Source organism: Rhyacophila brunnea, unplaced genomic scaffold, assembly GCF_057557595.1.
Source record: "Rhyacophila brunnea isolate RB1 unplaced genomic scaffold, BYU_Rbru_1.0 scaffold_7, whole genome shotgun sequence".
NCBI classification, from domain to species: domain Eukaryota; kingdom Metazoa; phylum Arthropoda; class Insecta; order Trichoptera; family Rhyacophilidae; genus Rhyacophila; species Rhyacophila brunnea.
The window spans coordinates 19,649,991-19,665,789 of NW_028233339.1; the positions used below are offsets into that span (position 1 = coordinate 19,649,991).

At 29.4% G+C, this 15,799-nt stretch overlaps 1 protein-coding gene across 2 annotated transcripts in view; it reads right to left on the bottom strand.

Annotated features, from left to right (window-relative positions):
* The window catches only part of LOC147064588 (uncharacterized), a 234,243-nt gene that overhangs the window by 38,097 nt on the left and 180,347 nt on the right, over positions 1-15,799 (bottom strand). For both annotated transcript variants that reach the window (XM_085958286.1, XM_085958284.1), the window contains 3 exons: positions 15,448-15,670; positions 7,737-7,873; positions 1,603-1,755 (listed from right to left, as the gene is read on the bottom strand). In XM_085958286.1, coding sequence (XP_085814412.1) covers positions 1,603-1,755; positions 7,737-7,873; positions 15,448-15,670 — 513 coding nt within the window. The remainder of the gene's footprint in view (positions 1-1,602; positions 1,756-7,736; positions 7,874-15,447; positions 15,671-15,799) is intronic.

Below are 15,799 nucleotides of genomic sequence, written 5' to 3' on the forward strand. Positions count from 1 at the left end.
AATATTTCATATTAAAAATACATATACTATCATAAAATTCAAAAATTTAATTAATTTTAATATGCTATAGGTAAGAATATGGTGTACGATAACATTTTATTGAAGAAAATTTTACAAAAACTATCATTTCTATTAACAAATGACAAAATAACATTAAACCTAATGATTTTTTTTATTATTTAGCTCCATACTGACAATTTCATTTATACGTAAAAATTTTAAGATAATAATAATGTTACATTGAAACTTTTCTTTTGTAATTAGCTCTACGATCTTATCATTTGTGTATCTTGTGATTTTTGTTCTTACGAGAAAAGAGTGTTAGCTACTTGCGTAAACTATTATTTTGGTCTATGCTCTGAGCTTAAATACACATTGATAAACCAATATGTGAATTTTCCAAACCTGAAATTTGAATCCGAGACCCACGAAACCCACGGTATTTTAAACCCCGAGTCATGTTGAATGGTAATGGTTCTCTTTACTAGCCCAAAAGGGTGAAGAAAGAATCATCAATATTTAGACAGAGCCAGCAGAGGAACTTTCACAGAGACATAAACGGTCTTTCGCTGTCTGGAAGGTATATCGGTATCTCGATATACTCGATAACTGAAGAGGCAAGGCATCTTAGCCGATGAGGATATTTATTTATCTGAGTGCGGTGAGTTACAAAACGCTAATCATAATGTTGGTCTTTCCTCGCTCCTTCGCAAAGAAAAGTATTCGTTAAAGATGAATGACAAAGCAATCTCCATTGCAATATTTTGTAAAAATAATTAGTGTCCGTTTGTGTCGTCCGCGTTGTTTTATTTTTTAGACATGCCGCATCAAAATATTAGATGTCCCATAATATGATTGTACCAATTTCATGAATACCATAGGCCTTACAGTGGCTATAATCCTTGCGTGTCGTCGTATGGAATGGAGTGGGAACGTTCCGTTTCTAAGGCTGTTTTATAGTCTAATAATCAGGGTCACGATCCTTGGTCATGAAATCCTGGCGGAAATGAAGACGAAGACAAAGTAATATTCTATTCAAATCGAAAACCCCGTCCTTGCCTGCGCGCCCAAATTATCATAATATACATTTTATGTGTACATTTATTAAAACGGATTCGTATAGAATGAGTATTTTTTTGAACGCTGTTTTCAATTTATTGACAAATTAACCAGTTTAAATAATTGTCCAATAAAAATCATATAAAAAAACTGTTTATTTAATTAATTTTTCAGTGGAATTATTGTATTTCTACACAAAAGTTCTTATATAAGCACACATTTCAAAATTTAATTAAGCTTACTAGAATTTGGTTGTTTGAAATTCATATTAAATAATTACTTTATTATACATTCAACATAATACATTATCAGATCCATTAAATTTTATTATTTATCCTATTAGTGTAAAACCCAAAAAAGCTACCATAATTAACTAAATTACTCGATTACGTATCGAATATATTCTTGAATTACAGCAAAATAGTTAATTGATATACAAAGATAAAAAATACAGAAATGTATTTGTTTTATTTCTATACTTATAAATAAAGTATTGCAATAATTTGTGCCGTAATGACGTAATAAATTAAATAGATTATTTACCTTCCAATCCATTAAACGCCCCTTCGTGAATGTGTGAGATGCCGTTGCCATCGAGTTCAAGCGAGTTGAGAAGATTCAGATGCGAAAATACTTTTCCGTCTATTTCCTTTAGGTGATTGTGGGCGAGTCCGAGAGAGTCCAAGTTTCGCAGGCCTGAAAATTAAAAATTAATTAAGAAATTATTTATATTGTTTTTGTCATCTAAATGTCATAATATTTTTGTCACACTGTCATGTCATACCAAACCGTGTCATCATTGTAACATCTTTATAATTTTACGCTGTTTAATAATTTCGTGCATTAATATTATATTGTATTAATATTTTTTCTTTGCTTAATTTCACCCCCTCGTAAAATATCAAATCCATTAGAAAATAACGAAAGATATAATATTTAAATATTTACAAGATAAAAAGAACTTTGTATATACCACGTTTTTAAATTTTATGTTGAATCATATAAACTTGACAATTCTATATGGGTTAACCCATAGCTTACGGGCCGCACAAAATTGTGTTTTTGCTAATTACTTTTCAAATGCAAATAACACGTTAATTACAAAATTAATTAAAAGGGCCCGTAAGCATTGCGTTAATAAAAACTTTTTATTGTACTTGATAGAAATACTGAATACATATTATAGAATACAGAAATGTCATTTTGACATTTCATATTGATTTCCATAGTAACGCACATATATATTAATAATTTAGTTGCCAGGACCCACTTAGAAACCAATAATAGTGAGTAGTAAATATTACTTGATTTTTTCCGTAACATACAAAACAGAATTAACTGAAAATGAATTTAATTCTCCTTAAAGATGGTAAAAAAATGCATTATCGTCGTGTTCTGATATATTCTAAAAGTTTCAAATGTCTAGCTAGTCGGGAAGTTAGTTAAAAATCTTGGACAAACAAGAAAAAAAATTTACTGCACAAGAAAAAATCTGTACCGGACAAACAAGAATACGAGCTAATAAAAACGTGGTAAAATCTGCTTTTGTCTGTACATCTGTGGCTACCTATTTGCTAATGTATAATATCATAAAGGTAAATAACGTATAAATAGTACACTTTTTAAAACAGTAAATAATGTTCGATATTCATTAATAACAACGACGTAATAAAATACGTAGGTACCTACTAAAATTACGTGGCAATGTAACGTAGAAAAAAGTAAAAATGCTAACCTATTTGAAATAATTAATATTCCTGAGTAATAATATAAATAAAAACATACGTTTCCTTCTACGAACTGAAAAAAATAGACGAAAATTCTTTCTCAAATTATAAAATTACTATTTAACTTTTTCATTTAAACGATACAATATATAATTACTTAACAATATACTGTTGGTATTAATAATAATATATTCTAGTCAGAATTACAGTGATCAAAACTATGGGCGGTTAAAAGCCGAATCGAACAATATATCGGTTTATTTCGACTAATAATTTTAGTTTGCTTTGTTTTGTTTTCAACCTTTTTTGTATGTACCTACCTACATGAAATATTTAACGACACGTATGAGAGTAAAATTTATTACACTTTTTTGATAGCAAACTGCTCGCTGTTACGAAATTTATTTTGTTGATTTTTCCTGTATTCGGGGATATTTTTCTTTAATATCAAATGAATTTACACGCATCATCAATTCTGCGGTTTATTGTTCGGTATAAACGCGTTTTTAAAACAATACTTATATTGATTTAGAAATATATTTATTTTGCAAAAAAATGACACTGACTTTCAAGCATTACCCACTACTAGTATTAAAAGTACGTGGAAGTAAAGTATATGCTTCATAACTTACATTCCGATTCTAGGATGAAAATGATGTAATATAATATTCTAAAAATATTTATTTTACATATATTATCTATTTATTTATTTATTACTATATTTTATTGATGCAAGTGAATATCATTTGATCTAATTTTATGCGAGGTAATCAGGCAAATAGGCGTATCAGTTTAGTGAAAAATGCGAAAAAGGTGCAAAGCTATAAAACATATAAGTACTCTAATTTATTATTATATTCAGTGCGTAAAGCACTAGCCACTCTTCCAGGGGCTCTGAGTTTGATTCTCGGTGAGGTCACAATATATGTATGTGATTTTATCAAAACCTGGGTGTTTATGATTATTTCTGTTCTATTACTAAATAAATTACCGTTTCACTAGATTACTATAATAGCCTGTAGAAGTATTAAAAAAATATACTATAATACAAGTATAATAAATCTTTTTTATTTTTATTTAATAAAATCTTTTCATTAAATTAAAAATATTGAATCTGTAGAATAATAATATTATTATAAGTATTTTTAAAGAAACGATATACTAAGTGGATCTCGACTTGCCTATTTATTTTATAGAGCCTGGCATTCCGATCCATAATATAGTCTTAGTCTGCAGAACCTCCATAAGTAAACCGTAGTACGATTTATTTGCCAAAGTAAATATTGTACTTGTACTACCTACCCCCTTGGCAGATGTTCTTTTGAAGACTAATGCATAAGTAAAATAAATTATTATATTTTATTTATTTTTAAACAATTACCTACCTTTTATTTACTTACAAAACCCAAAATTCTCTATTCATATATTATTCAACTTAATTTTATTTTTCACCTCTTTTGGCAGAGTGAAATAATAATCTAAAGTGGTTATTTTTTAATTAGTAAGATTTTCAGTTGAAACCATTGAATAGAAGTCAATAAAGTTTTCTGTATTATTTCGAATATAATTGAAAATCCGGCGTATTTCTCAAACAAAAGTTTCTTTTCAAATGAAATTAATTATTCTTTACCGTAAACATAACTTTGAAGAGTGAATAATTTATTGTCTCGTCAGTGAACTTTTGATGTTATGTCAATCAAGATAAACTTTCAGTTTTTAGACATTACTTCTTGTGAATGTATTTTCCTAACTCAAGCATTTATTAAAGCACATGCTACAAAAGTTAAAATATTCGTAGGTAACTATACCAATCTGTATACGATTGGCGCACATTGTTTCATAAATTAACTTCCACAATCTTTACATGTATTTTATAAGTAATGTACTTTACAAAATTGTGTAATTTAGACATTTTCTATGTGCATTCAATATTTTCAAACTTCTATACAATCTCAAATATGGCGTTAGAAATATTATGTGCTATGCGTTTTGTTAAAATGGACATCAATTTATTGTATACAAATTATTGAGATTACATACAATAATAGAGTCATAGTCCTTTCATAGGAGAATAATATATCGATGGGACATACCCCATGTTTTAGGTAACAGTATAAATGACAACACTTCTCTCAAATTGCTATAATCATTTTTTTTTTAATTTTATAAAATATTCATGTTAACGGTACGTAATCGAATTTATTACAACAATGATTTATTGAATTTTACAAGTTTACAGCGTTTGTGTTGAATAACTTTTTTTATAATCATTGGCATTTTTCCTATTTTATTTCGTGTATTTATTTTACTATACCATATCTTTATAAACATTATTATCCAGTTTTTTTACCTACAACTTTTACAATTTTATTTAAATAATTAATCTATCAATATATCCTAAGTATACACATTAATTCAAAATTATTCTGTGTTTAAAAAATAAAATAATTGAATTTACTTGCACCGCATAATATTAAAGTATTACTTATATTATTATTGTGTTTTATTTTTATTATATAGCATGTATTTCTAGCAGGAATTTGCAAGTTAGCACCAGTAATGTGATTATATTACATACATATGAGTAAACAAAGAGAGAAAAGGGTTCACAATTAGGCTGATTGTCAAACAGGTCCGAACAGTTTTTCCGAAGCAAATAAATTCTTTTTGTAAATGTCACATACGGTACTTCCGCAGTCATTCTATTTTTACATGAACTACGCTGTAAATAGCATCAAAGCTGTTATATTCTTAATATATTTTTGATATTGCATTGAATCTAATAGAGTAAAACTTATTTTTATACACACGTTACACGTTTTGGATATTATTTTCAATATCATAATAATATACAATAATGAATTTTTGGAATTAGTTTTGGACATTAAAAATAAATAAGCTAGGTACCTTTAATTATATTTAAAATAATTCAATTCCTATTGTTATTATGTTGATTCAACTTCTTTATTTCTAAAACAAAGTAATAAAGAAATAAGTAATTTAATTATTTTTTATTAAATAGTGAGTTCGCAAGATTTAAGAACGTACCCAACTTAACTAATCGGCTCCGCACCACATTCGGTCTTAATCAAACGTATCACAAGGCCTTTTGCTTCGTGTGAATCATCAACATTTTTTTTACGCCTGAAAATATTTCAGGAGCAGTTATCCAAGACTGAAGTTACCATACACTCTAGTGTACTTTGACTGGGTTTTAAAAGTACCTATTATTTAATAAAATGTGCATATGGAAGACAGATTCACGGAGAACTAATGAAAATAAATAATATAAAAAGTAACACAAAAAAGCTAATTCAAAACTTAATAAAATTCTGAAAGATGCCACATGTATTTAAATGTAATAAAATTTGTCTTTGTGACAACTCAATAGGCCTGACAGCTCGTTCAACCGACTTGAAGAATGTAACAATCTTTATTTAACATACATAATTTACACCTGAATTATCATCTGAAAGCACCTTAGAAACATACATATTATAATATACATATATATATATATATATATTTATACATATGACTCCGGACAGAACTCTGATTTCGCCTTTACGCCATATACGACATACCTAGTAACTAGTTATACAACTATAATTGACAGGTTTCATTAGCATTGTCGAATAGTTTTTGTAGTTTGAATGAACGTACAAATCATTGATTGAATAACGAATTAGTTCATAAATAATTTAGAACAACGTCAAAGCCTATACTTTAATGTATAAAAAATAATGTATACAAATACTTAGATGAATTTAATTTAGTGATCGGTTAATTATAATTATATATTAAATTGAGAATTAATCTAAATTAAATTATGACCTTCAGGTCTCATAGTTGATATTTAATGTGGCAATAAGAGTGAGACATAGTGTTAGACCGACGGAAAAGGCGTGACCATGAGCTATTCTTATGCGCAGATTCTGGAGCATGATATATATGGTGACGGAAATGAGAAATAACTAAAAATGTACATTTTTTTTTTCATGTAAAGCTATTGCAGATTTGATAAGACTTTATAAATCATGTGGAAAGCAATGCCACTGTTCTGACTATTTCTCAAATGTATCTTTTAATCGCCGTAATCAAAATGATTTATTATACGAAAGTTTATTATACTATAATATCAAATACAGGGTATAAATCTAGATGTATTAATTATTTACGCCATTTAGGAATTAATATCATACCCAACACTCAAAGTTGTAATTATTTAAGATTTTATGAATATTCTTAAACAATATAGAGTATTAATCTTGTAAAACTCCGACAATCGAAATCCTAAGATGACATTATTCTAACGAAGGTTTGGAGGCGTCCGAATGATCACCACATTATTACATATTATATTGTATGACAATTTTTTTGCTTAGGAAAGATGGTTAGTAGCAACTGCAACCAAACCTAACCTAACCTTATCTAACATATCCTAAGCTAACCTTATATAAGCTCATCATCATCACTGTGGAGTTTGGCTGCCTCTATAAAATGTCACCAATACCCACAATATCTGACGCAAGACTTATCTAGGGATATTAGGGATATCAATCAGTCCAAAAAGTTGTCAAAGTTATCTCTTAGCCACCCTTATCAATTCTAAATATTAACTATACTAACCGAAGCTGAGTGACAGTTTTGAAATGTTAATAAGGGGGCTTAAACTTTTTGATAATTTGACTGCCCAATCGGGACCCAATAATATTACATTTTACTCTTAAAATAATCTCTCTACAAAATGAGTGAAACATAATATTAGAAATATGTCCATCATATTAAATAAATTAAGTTTTAACGTAATTACTAACAATCATAAAATCGTGAAATATGTTATTTAATGTTAAAAGACAAGTTAATTGTGAAATGTTACCTAAATTAAAATTGAAATAAAGAAAAATATTACAGTGGAATATAACATAATTGACAAAAATAAACTTTTACCTGCAAAGTCCCCTTCAGAAATTGTAGAGATCTTATTTTCTTGCATTTCCAACTTCTTCAAGTTGTCGAGGATGGCAAGGGCTTTTTGAGGGATGTGGTTGAGATCATTTCCGCCAAGGTTCAATCGCTTGAGTTTTCTGTAAAAAAAAAAATGAAAATTCAACTTCGTCCTAAAATAAAAGAACTGATTATTCATCAGTCTAACACAATTACAACAGGACACGTCGATATTGAATGTGAATAAATGAGTTCTTATAAATATAAATTTTGTAAACGTATACATTTTTCATTGTGACATGATTATTAATAAATTTATTATTTGGTACCAATTACCTAAAATATTAATATCGTTTTCTATCATTGTAATATATAATATATAATTCTATAACCTTGTAATACTATGTTAAGCTAATAATCTAATACTGATAAATTTATTAGTATATTAACTCTCACGTATAATAAAATATAACGTCCATAGAATAATGATTAATTTATTATCGAACTATGTTGGCGCCAATTATCGTAACGTAATTCCCAGCTTATATTTCCACCCTACCTACTGTACTCATTGTTGCCATCCAGGCATTTTAATCAAACAACGAATGACTATAGAACTGTGTTTGAAAAAGTTAGTTAGTCTGACCGCGATAGCACACGCGGTGTAATCGTGAGAGTGGTTTACCAGTTGTGTAAGTGCGTGACATGGAACCAGCTTCAGCGCACCAGCCATCTCATCATCAAATGTTAGTATTTGGATTAAATCCCTATGTATGTGTAACCGCCCCCCTCCCACCGGCATCTAAATCATCTCCTACCTACAGTCCACTAAAAGCGCCGCCAAATTAATTATATATATATATGTACGTATGTTACCTTATAAAATGCACCTACTATGTTTTAATGGTTATTTTAATGTGTAATAATAATATACAATCAATATGATAAAGACCTTTTTTAAATTTTCTACAATATTGTATTCAATTCAATTCAATTCAATTCAATTCATTTATTTTACATCTTGTGGACATTACAAATTATAAGTTTAAGACGTTCGCAACATGACATTTAGAAACAACGAAATATTAAAACAATATTAGGTACATAACAAAAGAGATAGATCAGTATTAAGTTATTCTACAGTATAAATGTGTAAATACAAAAAAATATATAGGTACAAGGAAGTACACCGGATGAGTTAAGCAGACCCTATTTTAATAATTTATAAAATAACGTCCACCTATACTCATCCTCACGTAGATGGAATCCAATCGGCATCACCAATGGCAGGCTAGTTCTGCTCCTCGGGAGAACAAACAACTGATGCTCCCGATTTCTAAGATAGTTATCAGGGACACACAAGTTAATACTACCAAGAATGGCAGAGTTACTAACTACTACCAAGGCAACTTACTAACAGTAATACGGTGGAAGGGCAGCTGATCTTCTCATGTATATGAATTTTGAAGCGAAAATCAATCTGTTTTGGTCAATTAATCACGTTTGCAGTGATATATCATTTCACACAATACTTGGTATTGCCAAAGCGTTGTTACTATGGTAACAGTACATATAAAATCTAGAGACACACATTATTGTACAGCGATATATTAATTAAATATTTAAATGTACAGTATATCTTAAAAGTAGTATTGCTATTCGTTTTAAGGGGGGACATGCTCAGCGTAGGTCAAAATGGAGCTTTTGTTCTATTTTCAAAGCATGATCCTGGACATACCTTAAACGTTGTAGATAATATATTTATATAATTTTGAAGCCTAATTATCTTTTATATTTATTTTAAACATTTGATGACTGCATAAAGTATTTTTATTACATAAAATAGTATTCTTTTAAACCTCTCGCTCTAATGTTTTAGAATATAGTCATATTTCAGTACATAATACTGTGCAGTGGTGTTAAAATTTTTTACATTTATTAATTTTTAAACGCATTTATAAAACCATCAGTATAATTTATATCGACATTATTATAATGAAATATTTACGATAAAAAAATATATTGATAATCTCTGTGATCCCAAATTTGACAAGAATTAGGCATTTTATTATTCAAAAAATGGACAAGATTAACACATTTGAAGATAATTCTAAAGATACTCATTATAAGCTATGTCTTTGATTATTCAAGTGTGATAAGCATCTTACGAATAATGATTGCTTTATAATAATTATTGGCCTAAGAATAAGGTAGTGTTTTTTTTAAATACGCCATTTCTTTTGGCATTCCCCAGTGGTTAAGCTACAACATAAGGCCGTAGCCATAAATTGACAAACTATAATTGAAGTAGGGAGTAAAATGATGTTAACGCGCGTGTTTGAACATGTACCGTTTTAAAAAAAAAATCGGTTAGGTTAGTATACCCACGCTGAGCACGTCCGCCCTTACTGAGTGAATCTCGATTTAGAATATCTGGTTCAGAATGAAACATAAATAACTTCTTTATATCACTCAAAATACTAACAAACATGACACCACAGAATACGAGCAAGGGAATCACAAAAAACGCTGGGACGAGTTCCTGGAGAAATATTTATATCTTCCTCCAGGTAAGAATAAAAAGTTGGTAGGACATGCCCAAGACTACAATCAGTGGAAGATAAAATATGTGGAATAGATTTAAACTTACAGAAAATAAGAGAAAAAAAAATGAAAAATATTTTGTATGGAATGATATAAATGTTCATTTTTCTTCATTCTATTCTCTGTTTTCATAGTATTGTATGTACAAAAACAAACAGAAATTTAACGACAATCATATTTTCAGTTTATTTTTAAAGTTGAATGTTCTCTTTGCGATGTTAAAGAATATTATTATGAAATGTTTTTGTAATAATTCTATTTTACGGGTAAGTTACTTTCGCCATAGTTGTGATAAAATGCTATCCTGGATGCTGTAAGTACTCTCGCGAGACTGTTTATAGTGCATCTTATTCTGCATGCAATATGCTTCGAAGTATATGAAGTGGAAAATACAAAACCGGCATCGTCTAACGTCGTTTAGATACACGGCATCTAGCGGATATCCCAGAAAATTCATCAATAAATTTGCATTTCATGCAGCGCCATGTTATATAAAATAATTTGAAAGAATTTTGTATGTAGTAGCTAATATAATATACATATAATAATTTTCCTTATAACATTTGCATAGTACGAGTATATTCTTATTTAGAATTAGAATGATATTTATAGTGTCTTGACATTGTTAAGTATGCACTTGGCCATATCACAGTTTACGGTGAGTTATTGTATCGGAAATAAGTGACCGTATAGTATTAAGATCAAATTCATATCTAAAAAACACTTAAAAGTACGTTATAATAACTACCGGAATCCAGATAGACAGAAGAAAATAGATAGGTAAGTAAATTATAAATACAATCATATTGCATAATATAAATAACATTCTGGTAGGTGATCGTAAGTATCAATTATATCTATTAAATATCTGATAATAATAACAACGTTATTATCAAATATTTGATATCAATCAATTTCAAATTAATGTTCTTATTGCATCTAATAAAATTAGAACATTACTGTAATTATGTTATGTTCATCGGACAATGCATTATGTTATTATCTCAATGCTATACGACCATCTCTTCCCGGTAAGACATCTCACGGTGAACTGCATGTTACGGCGAAGTATAATTTACTTGTAACCGATATTTATATAATTATGTAATGTTATACTAAAGTTAAATAGTTTTGCATTCGCTGCGGGATAAGGAAGCGTCGGCCATGTCGGTAGAATCTTAAAGCTATGCCACGAGGGTGCGTAGTGTCGCACGTTCTATCAGCATTCGGAACAAGTCATGTCCGAGCCATATGAAGTGTTGCGTCTCAAAAACGATCCACGAGATGCATTTCTCGCGAGACGTGGAAATAGTTATTAGACTTAGGAAAGTGGCGCGACCTTGTGTTTGCCCTGTGCTTAAATGCTGAAGCTTAACAGGATAAAATAAGTAAGTAAGATTTTAGATCAAGAGATCAACAGATTTTAGTATCTACAGTAAAACCTTGGATTGTGAGCATTATTCGTTCCGGATAAGTATTTGTAATCCAAAATACTCGTATATCAAATTTTCATCTCTCGCACTGCTACGGCCTTACACTATGCTGAATATGATACTTAACAATCTACTCTAGCAAAATGATTATTTTTCGCCAAAATGTCTCTTACACTCTTACTTAGCAACCTAGATAATATACTACAGTAGCGTTCTGCGACATATTAGATTGGGTACAATTTTTCGCAGAAAGTAATATATTAATGCTGGGTTTGAGGCGCTGAATAATCTGACCCCATAAATAAGTAATTTTTGTCATACGTCCCAGACGCGCTTTAGTATCAGAAATCTTGAAATGTATACAAATCTTTTAACAATATCAATATTACTTTTATACAGTTATAATTAAAAAATAAAAAATAAACTTGAGAGAAAATCAGTAAGTACATAATATTATAGATTATCTACACAAAGGTATCACTAAAAAATATTACGTTAAAAACAAAGATTCTACATAATATTGTATTGCGCACTTTTATAATATAGGAACTCAGTATAAGACATCTTTCAGAAGTAGTGACTGACCAGTCTTCATCTTGAAACGATACTATAAAATCGATCTAAGTACTTCCAATCAGAAATGGAAAGGAGAGTGGGATGTTGTATTTAATGAAGTATGTAGTATAACAATTATTATATTATATTCAGTCGTTGAGTCGCAAAATGCTCTCTAGATACTTTTTCTACCAAAGAAAAAAACAGATAAACGGTTTTTATTTCAAACCTACTATTTCCATGTTTATTGACATAAACCGATGATTACAAGTACCTTAATTTGCAATGAAATGTCAGGTAATTTATAATAACGGGGGATTTTAAAATTTCCAGAGCGCATTTTGCGCGTCGATGACTTAATTATTAGTAATAGGTAAATTAAATGTGCCTCGGTAATATTATTGATGAAATAGCATTGTTGCATAATATAGCATTCAAATGATCAATTAATAATATTAATTTTATTCGGTGTGACGTAAGTAAGAAAGAACTACGTGCTTAGTTTTCTTAATTATTGTACGAAGGTCATTTATTATATTAGGTATCTACTAAAATACAAGGGCATTGAAACGTTCATCGTTTGAGTTTAATGGGATTGTATCATTCAATATAACTATCATAATGTATTTATAAATAGATTTTTTCGAGTCTGTTCTTATAAACTATAAGGCCAAATTTTGAAGCTTGCATTAGGGTTAGGGGTTACAAAAACACGATACTAGATGACTTGTGAGAGAATCACCCAAAAACACTTGCAAAAAAATTGAAGGTTTGATTTTAGTAAACAAACGATTGAAAGCTTTTCGAAAAACTGAATACATTTGAATGTCGGCAGGTACAGTTTGAAAAATAGTTCAAAAATATCGGTTACTGCGAGAGGTATCCCGTGAATTCTGAATACCAATGCTGCCACGAGAACTTGGATCTGGGTGAGAACACAGTCTTTTTTTTCATCGTCTGATGACTGGAAATGAGACACGGTTGCAACGTCTTTAGTTAAACATAGAGTATATGCACTGTGGGCACAAGACTTCCACTCCTCCAAAAAGTTCAAGTTAGAAGAACCTACTCATAAAACTATGGCAACTATAACAACTATAGCGACATGATCGAAGAAGAATTTGCATTATTAATGTCATGGAAACGAGTTTGTCTTGAACATCTTGGATTATTTTCTGTTCCTATTTTTAAAACAACAATTATTTATGATGACAGCACTTTTCAAGTTATAAAAAAGTTAGTAAGGCGATGCGAGACTGATTTTTAAAACAATCGATTTTTTTTAATAATATGATTTCCGTCATTACAAGTAGGTCGTAGATAAACCGCATTCAACTCCACAAAAAAACTGACCTACTTCATTTAAATGCGCAATTTTTAATATATTGTATGATCGACTAAGATCGTAAAATAAATATATTCTTTCTGTTTTTTGCTATCGTTTATGCTATGATGTTAGGATAAATTATATTATTTATTATCCGTAGAAACAGGTATGTGACTGTTTGCTTTACTCAATAAAATTGACTATAACTAAGTATCAAGATTATATTATTAAAAAAGGAATAAAAACTGTTTTGAGCTGATATTGTTTTAATAATCTGGTAGATAACATAATAAATGCCCCTCGTATGTGTAATATTATATTATTATATTAACATTTTCATGTTACTTATCTGGCTGTTAACTACATCTCAAATAACCCTTTTCGATACATTATTCTGCATGCATTTTTAGTCTAGCATTTGTCTATTCTGAGAGCAAAGTAGCAAGTGCTTAAATTTAAATACCGACTGTGACGTTTTGGAAAGTTTCAATGCAGACTTCTTACAAATAGTTACAGGTTTATGCATAATAAAGCACAAGTCTGGGTAAGTTCTAGAAGCCATTTTGAGACTTGATACGGGTCTGACATACACAGATATTAGTTTTCTCTGTATGTAATCTTTCACCTTCAAAAACTCTTAGCGGCCCTTCTCACACACTCTCCTTCGTTATTAATTTTTAAATAAATAAATGGTTGTACAGCGATTTTGAAATGCGATTATTCAAAGATAAAAAATATGCAAATATGTTTTCATAAAGGAATTACATCATAAAAAACACGTGATAAATATGTAAGTATCTAATTCTTGAGAAAACACTACTCTAAAAACTCTTTTTTTTAAATAATGTGTTAAAAAAACGTAAATATCTGCTTTATATATTGTGTTTTGTATATTTCTGGTAATATTCTTTTCGTAGAATTTTACAACTTACAATTTTGTTATAAAATGATGTAAAATAAATGTGGTATCTACAAATTTTAGTAAAAGATTTTTTTATGCAAAAAGAACCAATTTTAAAGAAACTTTTATTGTATGACTACTTACAAAAATGGCTGTTGACATCATATTGTCCAAGTTTCATTGAACATTTATTGAACATTTGAGGCGTCACACATGTCAACACATACAGTTAAAATTTAATAAAAAAATATTTGAGTATCTTCAGATTATGTGTGCAATTATATATATATATGTTATAAATATCTAAAAAGTGCCAAAGTTACATAAAAAAATATTTAAAAATACAACAAAACAGATGATTTAATGTGATATCAATAATGCTCAATTTTGTTTTTGTACATTTATTGCAAACATGGGTTTATCAGTAAATTAGCAAATTGTTCTAATTATAAAATAAAACACGATTGAAAAAATACAAATTTTAAACCAAACAGTTATGTATGCTTGGCGTACAACAACGTAATTTAACAAAATATTGAAGTTTGAAATCAGTTTTTGCAATTAGACACCTAATTTATTTTCCTGTTGATCATCAAATCTGGAGAAATTTAGAGGTGTGTTTTGATTTTTTAATAGATGTTAACCATTTTCTTAACTAAATTGGTTCTAGCTCTGTATAAAATTAATATAACTACAAGTAATAAAACAACGCCTAATTTTTACTATATATCACAGAATAGAGCCTTCACTCACGGTCTGGAGACGCGTGCACTGCTAGCTATAGAGACATTATTTCTATGTTCACAAAGCCGTACAAGTTTTCAGATTTGTATTACTAATTTAAACGTAATACTATTTTAATAGAACTTGTTGAAATATGTCGTAAATACTTACTTCTCCAATCCTTTGAATGCGTCCGACTCTATGTTCGTGATTTTATTCTCATAAAGCGTAAGGATTTCCAAAGTATCCAGTCCCTCGAAGGCACGCCCATGAAGCACCGACACCTTATTGTGGTTCATGTTGAGGATGAGCAGATGATGAAGACTTCGAAGTGCTGCAGAAGGGACTACGGCGAGCGAGTTTTGAGACACATCCAGTTGAGTGAGACCTTTACCTATTGGTAGACATATATATTAGTCAATTATCTATTTAACGACTCCAACACCGATACACACATAAAGCCAAACGACGTCTAAGCAAGTCAACTGATTTTCTTTTAAGATACTTTTATATATCCAGACAC